Source organism: Sitodiplosis mosellana, unplaced genomic scaffold (assembly GCF_009176505.1).
Source record: "Sitodiplosis mosellana isolate CC-2019 unplaced genomic scaffold, AAFC_SMos_1.0 Smas_scaffold_6226, whole genome shotgun sequence".
Taxonomy (NCBI): domain Eukaryota; kingdom Metazoa; phylum Arthropoda; class Insecta; order Diptera; family Cecidomyiidae; genus Sitodiplosis; species Sitodiplosis mosellana.
The window spans coordinates 16,638,190-16,650,926 of NW_022601467.1; the positions used below are offsets into that span (position 1 = coordinate 16,638,190).

Sequence of the window (12,737 nt, forward strand, 5' to 3'; positions counted from 1 at the left end):
GAGTCATTGAATTAAATGACCATGGTGTAAATTATATTTGAAAGTACTTGAAGAGTAAACATCACCTAAATCTACGCCATTTCGAACATACATGTATATGTACAGAGCGTAAACATTTTGTTGGCTGATAAACCAACAGTTCGCGACGCGCGCCCATATTTAATTGGGGCAAAAATATAAACATATTATGGAAATTACGGCAGACAGTTTAACAAGTGTAATGTAACAATTAACACATTCGTGCCGTTGTAGACAGCGTTTAATATTTAATTTGTACGAAGAGACAATAAACGGTAGCAATGTATATAAGTCTCAAGAGTGTCCTTAAACAAAGCGTTTTAAGAATATCGTTCAACGCGAGCTTTTACACATATGTACACACTACCACATAGAAGCGACCGAATGAGAGCGCGATAGTGGCGATGGAATGGTATTTGTCAGTGGTGACGGTTACGGCAGAGATGGCAATGGCGGTCCAAATGATCAATGGCGGCACTGTCATATGCGTGTTCTATACACTGGGAGTATACGTATTTGTACTTTCTCATTCTCTCTCTCACTCCCTCTCCTCCCGACCATTTGCTTTTTAATTAATAATTCAGTTTCGGCTCAACTTCGAATACAAAGTGAACATGGTAAATAATAGGATTATCCGATCATAATTTTTGTTCAACCAACCCCCTCACAAAGGCAAAGAGGGAAAAAACAACAACAACAACAACGACGACGACTTCAATCAGTAGCAACTCTCTTTATGTGTGCATTAAGCCGAGCAAAACAATGCTCGTAATTTTGATACTTTGTAACTAAATAATTGAAAACTTTAATTCAGCGGATGCTGCCGTTGCTGTTATCGTCACCCCTTCCGTCCATCGTATCGCACCGCATCGCGACACTCGGCACTTCTGTTTCAATTTTAACCGATTTCAACAAATAAAAGCGAAATATGTATTCGCGATGTGTCAAAGTTAAGAAGCTTAATTCATACTCACCATGATGCTGGGAATTGTTGCTCTCTCTTCGTTCCGTTTGCGTTGACGGTGGTGGTGGTTGCTGTGGTTCAGTTGATTCCTGACGTGACAGCGAAAAACGTCGTGGACTCAAACCCAAACCAGCAACACCGCTCGTCACATACTGTTGAAGCGAATTGAAAAAACTCATTTTTCTTTTTTTTTTCTGTCCCTCTCTCTTTTGCTCTAAAGCTTGGAATAAGCGTGTGCGTCCTTTCAACTTTTCGTCGAAATGAGTCTACCAAAGTGTGCTACACATCCAAAATAAAAAGACGAAACTCGGCCGTCAAACGAAACGTTTTATTCGTTTCTAATGACTTCAACTCATTCAAAACGGGCTTTCGAATAGAGACCCAATCGAACGAATAAATATCCAGTCCGTGTGATGTGGTGATGGTGGTTGGTATGTTGTTGTTGTTGTTGCTCTTGTATCCTTGTGCTGCCTCGATTTCTCTATCTCGTTCGTTTACTCGTCGTCTCAATATTGTTCACTTATCCATTCGATTTAGTTGAAGTTGGTCGATTTTCTCCAGCATTGAACACACATTTTCATGAAATTGACAGCAGCTGAAATGAATAAATTCAGATTTTATGCCGTTATTAATCAATTTCTTAGACGGGGAAAAAATTTTGAACAGCATTTTATCAAGATTGAAAGCAACACTCAAACTACCATTGACATTTACGTGCACACAATCTCACAAGAATATTCGAGAATGAAGAAGAAAAGACATATTCACGAGTTTCAATCAAATAGGCAACTTTATGTGTGTAAGAAAGATAAACGGCCAGAGACAAGCAAGCAAGCAGATTCTCCCCCAAAATCTTTTAGATGATTCACACACAACCAGTTGTATGGCTAAGTTGATGAAACCAAAAAAAAGAAAAAAAAAGATAAGAAGTCGAAGTGGAAACCGAAAAAAAAACGGTACAAAGTTTTGAGTTTCAGGTGTAGCATGAAAATGCACTGGGCCCAACGCTTTGATTTTCTATAGCAGATACTTTTAACCGAAACTACATTTTGCTGACATTCCCAAAAAAAAGTGTCACAATTTCCAAACGAAAGAAACGAAAATCATACACACACATACACACATAATACAAAAGAAAATCAATAATCCTAAGTATTAAGTTCAGTGTCTATCATTGGTCGTTTGACCTAAAGTCGTCTGAAATCTTGTACTTGGGTTACAACGTGTAGCGGCGTGGTCGTGGACATTGTTTTTATTCGCTGTCGACGCCGCCATCACGTCGATATCAAGTTCATGTCATTGGAACATTTTTACGCGCGTTCACTTTCACTCCCGTCTTTCCGCCGCCACTGCCACCACTTGCATTTTCGCTTTCGCTTTCTCTATCCTATTGATGACGAGCATAATTGATAAATTAAAATTTGTCGCACGCAATTTGCAATAATTTGTGAAGCTATTGGATAGCCACATAGAGTACCACTCGCCTCAATTAATCTTCATAATGAAAACAGACGAACACGCACCAAAATAATTAAGCAAAAAAACCCATCATGACTAAGAACTAATACCATATTTCAGCGATTTTGGTAGTTACTCAACGGAAAGAAGGACACACCAACACAAAAAATACCAAAAAGAAAAAAGGAGGCGAAAAAAGCGAGCGAACGAGCGATCGAGTGAGAGCAAGAGCGAAAAAATGGACGATAAGGCACCAATCAACGTAATAGCAAAGGATATCAAAATATACTGCTACTAAATGTCTGCAAAAATGTCCCTAATAGCGGATAATCTTCAGATTGAAGGAATAAATTACAAAAAGCGAGACGGGCAAAGTAAAAGTAAATATTTAATAACAGAAAATATCCAATAATAAAGCACTTCAATTGAAATTTTTCGGTTCGCCTTAGCTTGACTTGGTTTGGCTTGGCTCGGTTGACTTGTGTTCGCCACAAGTCGAGGTTACCAAGTGAAGAAGCTTTTCGATATCTATATACCTCTTTCGAATATTCGGAATAAAAATAAATCGTTTTGCGGTGGAGAGTGAGAAGTTAACACTCAACTTTAGTGGAACATTTTCAGAGCATTAAAGTTTACTTAGTACAAGCTTCGGATAAAAATGGTTTTTACTTTTATTTGCCCCATGTCTGAAGCGGCCTGGTGTGTATGCGCGCACTGCCATCAAAAGCACTTTTTATTTGATTTTTGCGGTGGTATCACTTTGTGTCGTGGTTTCGTTATTTGGGGAATATTTTTTTTTCTAGTATGCTCACACTAAGATCCTTGCCACCCTTCCACCTTACCACCCTACAGACACTTTAGCCGAGCTCAATTTTGAATGCATAGGGATAATTGCATTTCACCACAATGAATACAAATTTCCAAATTTCATGCGATAGATCCATATCCGTTTCTATCCGATGCAAAAGCAATTCACTTTCACCATAACGAAACAATAAAGCTTTTGCTGCTTCGCTTCGAGATTCAAATCGTTCGAAAAATGTGAGTCGGTTGTAAGTTCATTTATTTTATTTTTATGTGTCAATGTTTGAACGTTTATTTGGATTTCGGTTTTATGTGCTGTTGTTGTTCTGTATGTGTGTGTGTGTGTATGCTTCGTGCGTTTATTTTTTTTGCTGCTGCTGCTATGCTCCTCTCTCGTTCTCATTTTCACCTCGGTATCTGGTTCGTGTAATCAGCTTTGGGCTGGCATTGATAAAAGGAAAATCGTTGCGTAAAATATTGCGTCGAAGTTGTTGGCAGTAAAGCATTGAATTTGATTGTCATGAGCTCAATCAGCCATTTCACATTCACCCACAGAGAAAAAAGAAATACATTTACGTCGACACACATCACAAAAGCGTCGCACACAAACACACTGCACTTCTTCATTGTGTCTGTCACCGTGTGCTTTTTTCACTTCAGCCATTGTGCGTTCACTCACTCACTCATTCATTCACTCGATCGCTCCGTTTTTTTCTCTCTCTCGCCCATTTTTTTTCAGCTTTCGCTCTCTCACTCCCCCATTCTTCATTCGCCTTTCATACGTCTATTTGTGACTGTGTATAATTTATTTTCGATGGAATCATCGATAACACTAAATAACGTCTTTATTTACAAAATATTTGACGGGCACATTATATGTTTACAAATGTACGTATGCCAAACATGAATATGCTGTGTGATTGTGACTGTGTTGGTTTTCGTTTGTCATTGTGAATATTCAAGATGTTTTTTTTTGTCGGTGGTGATGGTGGTGTTTGTGTTGTTGTTGTTGGTTTTGAGGCTTCAGCTTTTTGCCTTTATCATATTTTGTGCCTGTTATTTACTATGGTCGTTTGCTTTTTGTCATGGTAAAATGTTGAATACGGCATATTTCCATTTCTGAAGAATGCCCCAGATGACACAACACAGCAATCGCGATGATTGGATGCACCCGGACAATTAAAAGCATTGCCTGCCAATCGGGTACGATGATGGAAATCTCAAAACACACAATACGCACAAAAAACAAACACCAATCCGGAATATGGCTCCCCGATAAGACGCCAACGAACCACTAATATAGAAAATTCTTGACGAATTCTTCCATTTTACTAATTTGATAAACATTTCCTCTCTGGTCTGGGCGACTGAATTGCGAAAAGTTTTCTTTTTTCTGTTTCTTTCAATTTTCTCCATTTCATTGTTTTTTTTAATAATGTAAATTTCAAACGGTGCTTTCGCCGGTAAGAATTAATTAAAACAATTCCATCAAATAAAACCGAGTGGGAAAAGAAAGAAGAGAAAGAGAGGAAGACTCCGTGCGAAACAACAGAAACGGTAAAGTAAAAAAGTGTACTTTGGTTTTCCAGTCTCCTAACAACCGAATACAAATATTAAACAAACGTGGGCTGTTCGGAGCCTTAACGTTTTCGCTTTCTCCCAATCTAAGCGATTTTTTCTTCTTCATCATTCGTTTCGTTTAGTGGTTCGATCGACCGCACCATCGCTCTATCATCCACATCATGCGTAGCACATAGAAAATGAATGGTTGCGCCACTCATTTCTAACGTGAAAATCAACTGTTTGGTAAAATTTATAGGCAGTCAACATGCGAATGAATAACAAAACCGAAACAATTCGAGAAATGTTTAGAGAAAGCGTTTGGTAGCGCACGCACACCACGACACATACTCACATTTTTCCACACGGTGAAATGGAGACAAATTAAAATTCCACGCGTCTACACCGGAAAAGTATTGAGACATTTGATCTACATGCGTTTAATTCATTTAACACTCCGTATTGTTTTTCTTCTAGGTGCCGATGAAATTCATTGAAGACATTCGTGTATTTTAATGGGCCATCAAACGGAATGTGTTGTTGTTATTTGATTTTCCTTCTGTTTTTTTTTATCTACCGACGTTTTTCTTTCGCGAAACTGTTTTGTTCCTGCGTATGCGAATGTATGTAGTGTCGTGTCGTGTAAGAAATAAATAAACATCAAATACCTTTCACCGGGTCGACTTTTAATGAAAACGCTTTTCATTCATTTGGTACGCATTTGCTATATTGCGAAAATCGATAACAAGGACATCGAGACGGGGAGACAGAGAGAAAGAGAGAGAGAGAGAACAAGAGACAGACAGTAAGGGACTCAGGTTGAAAAGTAATTGATTTTAAATGTGGAATATGGTGGGAATTTCGAAAATCCTTTTTCTTGTCCTAAATTTTGCGCAATTTGAATCGAATGCACAGTGGGAATTTGTTATAAATTGCTTTCGATCGCATGAAACCCATCTTTCGACAATTCAGCGCACGTTCACAACATTGAATGTTACAAACACAAGCCCATACACCCACCCGCAAATACACACACAAGTGGATTCAGTTATCGAAACAGCATTTGTGGTTAGTTCATTCGATTAAGTCGCATTCAACCATTTCACTCGCCCGCTTTTTGGTCGTCATTCGGTGTTACTTTTTTACCATATTTTTTTTTGCTTTTCCCCTGCTGCTCTGGCTTCAATTCGTTGTTGTTGCAAATGTAGAGAAAGAAAAGCCATCTTTGAAAACGCATTTCAATTTTGCAGGTCTATTTAGCGACAAAAGCAAACATTTTGGCTTACAAATAATGAAAAGTGAACGAATAACAATTAAGTTGATGCAGTTCCGTCCGAAAGTTTCTGCTTCATGCCGTTTGTCTTCTTCTTCGTCGTCATCGTCGTTTTTTCTTTGCTCTTTTGCTCGCTGAGTTTTTGTCACATTTGTTCGAGCGTGCCACGTCTACTTTATGCTCGCATGACTAAAGCAAACAGAAAAAAAGTATTCAATCTTCTATTTTAAGGAGTGAGTCGAAAACATGTCATACTCGTGTCGAATGGTTTCTTCGTGTGTGTGTCTCTCTGTGTGTCTGTGTATGTTTCTTTTTTTCTTCATGGAAATTTCAGAAAGTGATTGACTGCCTCTCTTCTCTATTCCTTTCCAATAAATTATCTATTTTACCAAATGCGCTACAAATCATAAACATCGTATGAATAACTGACGAAACGCACTAGTTGGCTTGAACCGATGACAACGGCAACGACAACGATGGAAGTTGATGTTGATGTTGATACAATATGTACAATTTCACAAAAGTTGATATCATATTGTCATCTCCTTTTATGTATATATATGTATTTTATTTTCCCTCTGATAATATTTTATAGGAGCATCTTTCCGTCTTTTCATCTTTTGTCACAATCAACTGAGAGCGCGCACGGCGGACAAAACCGTCGACAGTGGGAAAAAAAGCTCATCTCTCCCGTCGATGAAACGTATAACGTATATATCGGTTGTGCTTATAAAAAAGTCAACACGCCCGTGCAATTTTATTTATTTCCACGATCAAAGTTGATGTGTTGAGCTACTTGCTCAATGTGAGTGTTGGTTAGTATACGTCTCTCTACTTTTATATTTTTCGATCCATCGTGTTCCCTGTTCACTCCTCTTTTTCTAATCTTTACTACGGCGGTGTTTGTATGTGATTGTGTGTGTGTGTGTGTGGATAAGTAGCATGTTAACATGATGGAAAGTATCATCTATTTGTTATACCGTCCTTTTCGGCTTTACTATTTCCATTCTTCACTTCATTTGTCCGTTCGCTCGCTCACTCTCTCTTCCTTTTTTTCCGCTCACTGTTGTTTGGTTTCGATTTTTGTTTCTCAGATTCTTTCTATTTCCTTTCGATATGTACAAACATTGCTTTCCATCCCATTCGTTTGGCAGTAGGGGCAACTTCTTTTTGCACCCATGACGGTGATGGGCGATGAAGAGCAAAAAAAACACACATATACACATATAGATACTCGCAAAAGTGACGGCCAAATCAATGGTAGGAAGATATAGAGGAATGAAAAGACAAAACAAAAAACTGCTCCACACAAAGTGTTTATTATTCAGTGTCCTTTTGTGTTTACTCACAATTGCAACACACGAGGACACAACACACAGAACTTTTGCTATTTGATCTGGCAGTTCTTTTTCCTCATCTCGGTCGAAACGTAAATAAACAAACACAAATAAACATACGTACGTACGACCATATAAAAAAAGTTTAGTGCCGCTAGTGAAGTATTTTGTAGTGTTTTGTAGAGTGTTATTTTCAGCCATAGGTGATTCCATTTGAATTCAAAACACTTTCAAGTTCATGAATCATGATAAATGTGAGTTTTCGCCGAAAAATCATTGTAATGAACATGAATGGAGAGCAATAAAGCACAACAACGGCATTGAATAGGAAAATTGTAGGTGACACACGACAATTGTCAGCCACAGACACAGAGTGAGAGATAGAGAGAGGGAAAAAGTAACTGTATGATGACTTGGACCAAGTCATACACATACTGAGACGTACACAAATTGCACATAATTTATATAAATGGCGCTTGTACCATGCATGTAGAACTTTAATGAAAATTAAATAGGAAAATAGGATTTGGCGTCCAGCAAATCAATAACTTTTAGTCTGTCTCTCCAGCTAGGTGCCACTGTTTCCAAGGTAAATCAACAGATCGGTAAAAAATTGAAGTGAAAAGGGAAAAAAAACCAACAGCGACAACGACGAAGATGGCGATATTGAGGGAAAATACCGAAATATATTTGTAAACAAACTTTCTGAAATATATTTACTCCTGACCATATTGGCCATATCGTAACGCTTGCACATCCGTTGCCAGTGAATCACTTTTCATGTGCTTTTGCTTAGCTCAAAGCAAGGTAACATCGCCAAACAGCACAAACAAATGATAATTTCTACAATTTATGTTTGAATCTAACTACCGCCAGGTAAAATAAATGCTTCGATATGGAGGAAGTTTTCTGCAAACGCAAACAGTTTGATTTTTCGTGGAAGGAAAGGAAATATATGTAGAAAAATAAATCTCTCTCTCTCGCGCTTTCGGAAAGCAAAGATAAAGAATAGGGAGAAAAAATGTTAGAGTATCGCGAAAGCGAACCAAACCGAACCCAAGCGTCCAGCACGGTAACGAGAGTGATTCATTTGCGCAAACTGTAATGTATAGACAAAATTTATGGATGGGAAATATTATTTTTCTCGATTCACCCTTTCGCAATACAACAAATGGCCTAGTGAGCTTATTGATTGAACACGGAAAATATTTCACTTGTGTTTTTTTCTCCTTCGTTCGTTATGAAAAATAGCAAACATCATTCTTAATATGATGATGCATACATATATTTGTTGTGCGTGTGTTCACTTATATTCAATTAAAGGAATGCATTAAGCAATGAATGAATCACGTAACTTTCAGACACATACTCGGTGTTGTCATAGTTTGTACGTCTTTTGTATTGCTTAGGATTTCGAATAATGCATGAGCGCAATCAATTCTATCAAATATTCATTGGGAAGAGAAAGAGAGTGAGTGAGTGGGAGAGCAACGGTTTTAAGTTTGTGATGTACATTAAGCTTTAAATCGAACGATATTAGAGATTGTGTTGGCATCATCATCATCATTCCGAAATGCCATTGTGTATTCGTCCTTTCTGTCAATTCAAAATATTGAATTCCCAAGGAATCCAAATTATTCAGATATTAGAATCGGTACTTTGCATCCATTTTGAAAGATATTTGGAAAAATCATCTCTTTGCAATGCGCTGAAGATTTCTCTCCCTTGTTTTCTTCTTTTTCTTTCTCATCTAAGTAAAAGTCATTTCAGTTTCGCGTTTTTTTCTTTCTCTCCCTTAATTTTGTTGCTATGGCACACAAAATGTGGAATGCACAAACAGTGATTCAAAGTATTCCAATGATTAGAATCGGCTTCAAGTGTAATTTGCTACGGAATTCCTCAAGAATCTTTCAAAACACGACCATGCATTTTTGATGCACAACAAACTCAATTGCACGCTGCTCGTGTCGCATGGCCGCAAGCAACTATTACGCATCATCATTGAACTTGTTCTTTTGGCGGAATTATCAAAAGCGCTGGTCCACGTGCGCTCGCTCGCTCCCATTTCAAATTGAATGAAAGGCATGCTTACAACGACGGGGGACGATCTGTCACATCCTTAAATGCAATTTGATATAATCATTTTGTCTAAAATTGGTTCAATCAGCAATCTGAACGGCACAACCACACGTTCACTTCTTTCAAAATTATATCTGAATATATTTATTTGTTGCAAAATTCAAAGGGCATGTGGGAAAAATGTGTGTGTGTGTGTGTGTGTGTGTGTGAACGATAGTGCTTTTTTTTCTATCTGTGTATGTCGTGTATCGTTTTTTGTAATGGTTCTGAATATGATGCCCTTTTAGATTTGATTCCAAATGCGAGTTAAATCGAATTGGGTGGCATTGAATGATGAAAGTTTCATTTGGCACGGATCCCTTTGAGAGATATGTAATACGTAAATGAAAATGCGCTTATGATTAGCGTCACGGAATGTTCTGCAGAAAGGGAGACAGAGCAAAAAAAAAATTATACATAAAACGTATGCTTTTTTCCCGAACCAATTCACATGACGACGACGACGACGACGACGACAAAAATGTGTCCGCCTGCATGGAAAGCGTCGCAGTTTTATCGATGTTAAATAAAGTTGTTGGATAGAAATTAGATGGATATTTGTCGCTTTCCACTCGGAATATATCAAATGATTAATGGAATTACATCTTGAAATTTATTGAAATGATTTTACAGGTGATATTTTCATGCGTGTCACATGAAATGTCGAGCCCTCCCCCTCAACACATTAGAGTTACCTTTTCATTGTTTATGTGCGATGGCGACGATGACAGCTGAAAACGCATTGCGCTCTTTTCTACTTGTTCCAGCCTGTGTGCGTGTGTGTATGTCCCGCATGTGTGCGCTTGTTTGTCACAGATGAATTGAATACGTATCGATAGAATAAATTTTATATTTAGATTTTTCGAAAGCCCAAAATGGCAGTGGGTGCCAAAATGGCTATGATATGTATGAGATGTGATCATTTTTTTTGTCGGCTAACACCCCATCCTCATCCTTCTCCCCTCCGAATGTAGACCGTGCTACTTACACCGATGCTATTTCAAGCGATACACCATCTATTTCTGGATTATTTATCGCATCAAATCCGATGAAACGGTTTTTACGTGTCGCTATTATTGCCATTGCCATTGCCTGAACTTAACATAATTTTCTTATTGCTATATAGTTTCTCTTATTTTTTGTTCGTTATGCGTGGTTCAGTATGTTCCATGTTTCGGGTGCTCTCCATTTATATTTGTACGTTGTGCAAATAATGGATCTCATGGTGTGCATAAATATTTTGATTGACGGAACGAGTTCTCCATCACAATATTGAAATGGTTATCATTTTATGCGGACACAGACGCTCATATTTGCCTGATGACGACTATTACCGAAAATTTCGACACCAATTCCAGTGTACTGAACGATGGAAAACGGCAAAAAAGGGAGTAGAGTGTGCGTGCGTGTGTGAATGTATGCAAGTGTGAGCAGCAGAAAGAAGGGCCAAAAAAGAGAGTAAAACGAGTCGCTCCGATAAACCTGATGAGCTATTCAAAACTGGCAGGTAAAAGATTTGTTATTGGATTCGACGGTATTGTGTGTAATTAGATGATAGAAAAGCTCGTAAGCGCAGCAATGGAATGATTTCATAAAAATCCAAAGGGCAATTTATGCCGAGATAGGGTGGCAAATTGGAAATACATATGCCAAAATGGTAGAGCAATCAAACGACAGGCAAATGAAACGATGGAAGAACGAAATAAAAAACAACAAGCAACAGTCTGTATCATCGTAGTCAATGTTGTTGTTTTTGGTTGTGCTTCAACATGGCCAACAGCATCAACGGCAACAGCGATAGAGGAAAAAAAAGTAATGTACACTAGATAATGGTGTTATTTGGTATGACTCTCATGTACGATCATTTCATACACGTTCGCTAGCACGCTTGCCTCATATACATGTCGGAACCAATTCGCTGAGGGTACATCACCAGCACTTCGATTGCTTGTTCGCATTGAAAGCGTAAATAATCGATGTAAAATCGTTTTTTCAACTAAACGACTCCCGAATGCTTTTTGTGCGCACGTTTTTTTCTCTCTCGCTTTGTGTATTGTGTATAGTCCTGGCAATGCATAGTACATAAAGCACATACACTTATACGCTTTGCAACACTCCCTCACCAATGCCTCTCTTTCTCTCATACTCTATCTGATTTCGCTAATCGTTTTGCCATTGCACGAGAAAAATTAATGAGAGTCGAATTGAAAATGCGATAAATAAGTCACCGAATGAAAAAAAAAGAGAGAGAAGAAGAACAAGTGGCACAGGTCTTTTCGTCCAATACGACACAATAATCATGTGCTTACTGCTTTGAGTGTTTTCCTTCCTCATGCAGCCTCTTATTGTTAGCATCTTTGCATTTATATTTGTTGTCACCAACGCCGTTTGGTATTTGCTGTTCGACATTCTGTTCCATTTTTTTTCTCTATCACTTTCTTTCTCCCTCAGTTTTTGCGCTCATATTCCGTCGCTACGTGTATTGTGTTGAATGATGTTTTGAATTTTTTTTTTGAGAGATTCTCTCGTTAAGTCGGAAAGGTTTGAAACAATCACCTTTGACAAAATTAAGCGAAGGACAGTGAAGAGAGAGAGAGAGAGAGAGAGAGAGAGAGAGAGAGAGAGAGAGAGAGATAGAGAGGGAGAGAGAGTGGGAAAAAGGAGAGAAAGAGCGAAAAACGAACGAAAGAATGATGAATGAGCAGCAAATCTCGAACAAAATCTGATTGACAGAATCAGCTGAAACGCAAAAAACCCATAAAATATGTGTGTGACTTAAATATTTTTCGACTTGTTTTTTTTTGCATCCGAATCAAATTGGCTGAGCGAGGGGAGACCAAGCGCACAACTGGCAAGTTAATTATAATTGATGGGATTTATAAGGTGAAATTTCTACATCAAGACAAATGGAAAATGGGTCCGTACACGCATCGTCATATTTCTGTTTTTTTAAATACAAATTAAAGCGGAACGAAAATTAGCCATGTAAGGAATTACGGTCCGTTATGTGTTTTTTTTTGCTTGTTGTTGTTTTTGCCACTCTGGATTACCCATTCAACATAAAATATAATAGCGCTCATTTAAAAAGTCTCTCAAGAAATGATTGGATATTTTGCGTTTCATTAAATTATAAACAAAAGCGCTAAATACTACGCAGTTAAATGAATTATTGACCCTTAATCTCACCCCATTTGCCGTCGAAAAA

General features: G+C 38.0%; 1 protein-coding gene across 1 annotated transcript in view; it reads right to left on the reverse strand.

Moving 5' to 3' along the window:
- LOC129578257 (BAI1-associated protein 3) overlaps positions 1-12,737 on the reverse strand; it is a 42,627-nt gene that overhangs the window by 14,589 nt on the left and 15,301 nt on the right. Inside the window, exon 2 of the mRNA XM_055466530.1 lies at positions 993-1,577. Within this exon, the coding sequence (XP_055322505.1) occupies positions 993-1,161 (169 nt within the window). The 5' untranslated portion in view covers positions 1,162-1,577. The remainder of the gene's footprint in view (positions 1-992; positions 1,578-12,737) is intronic.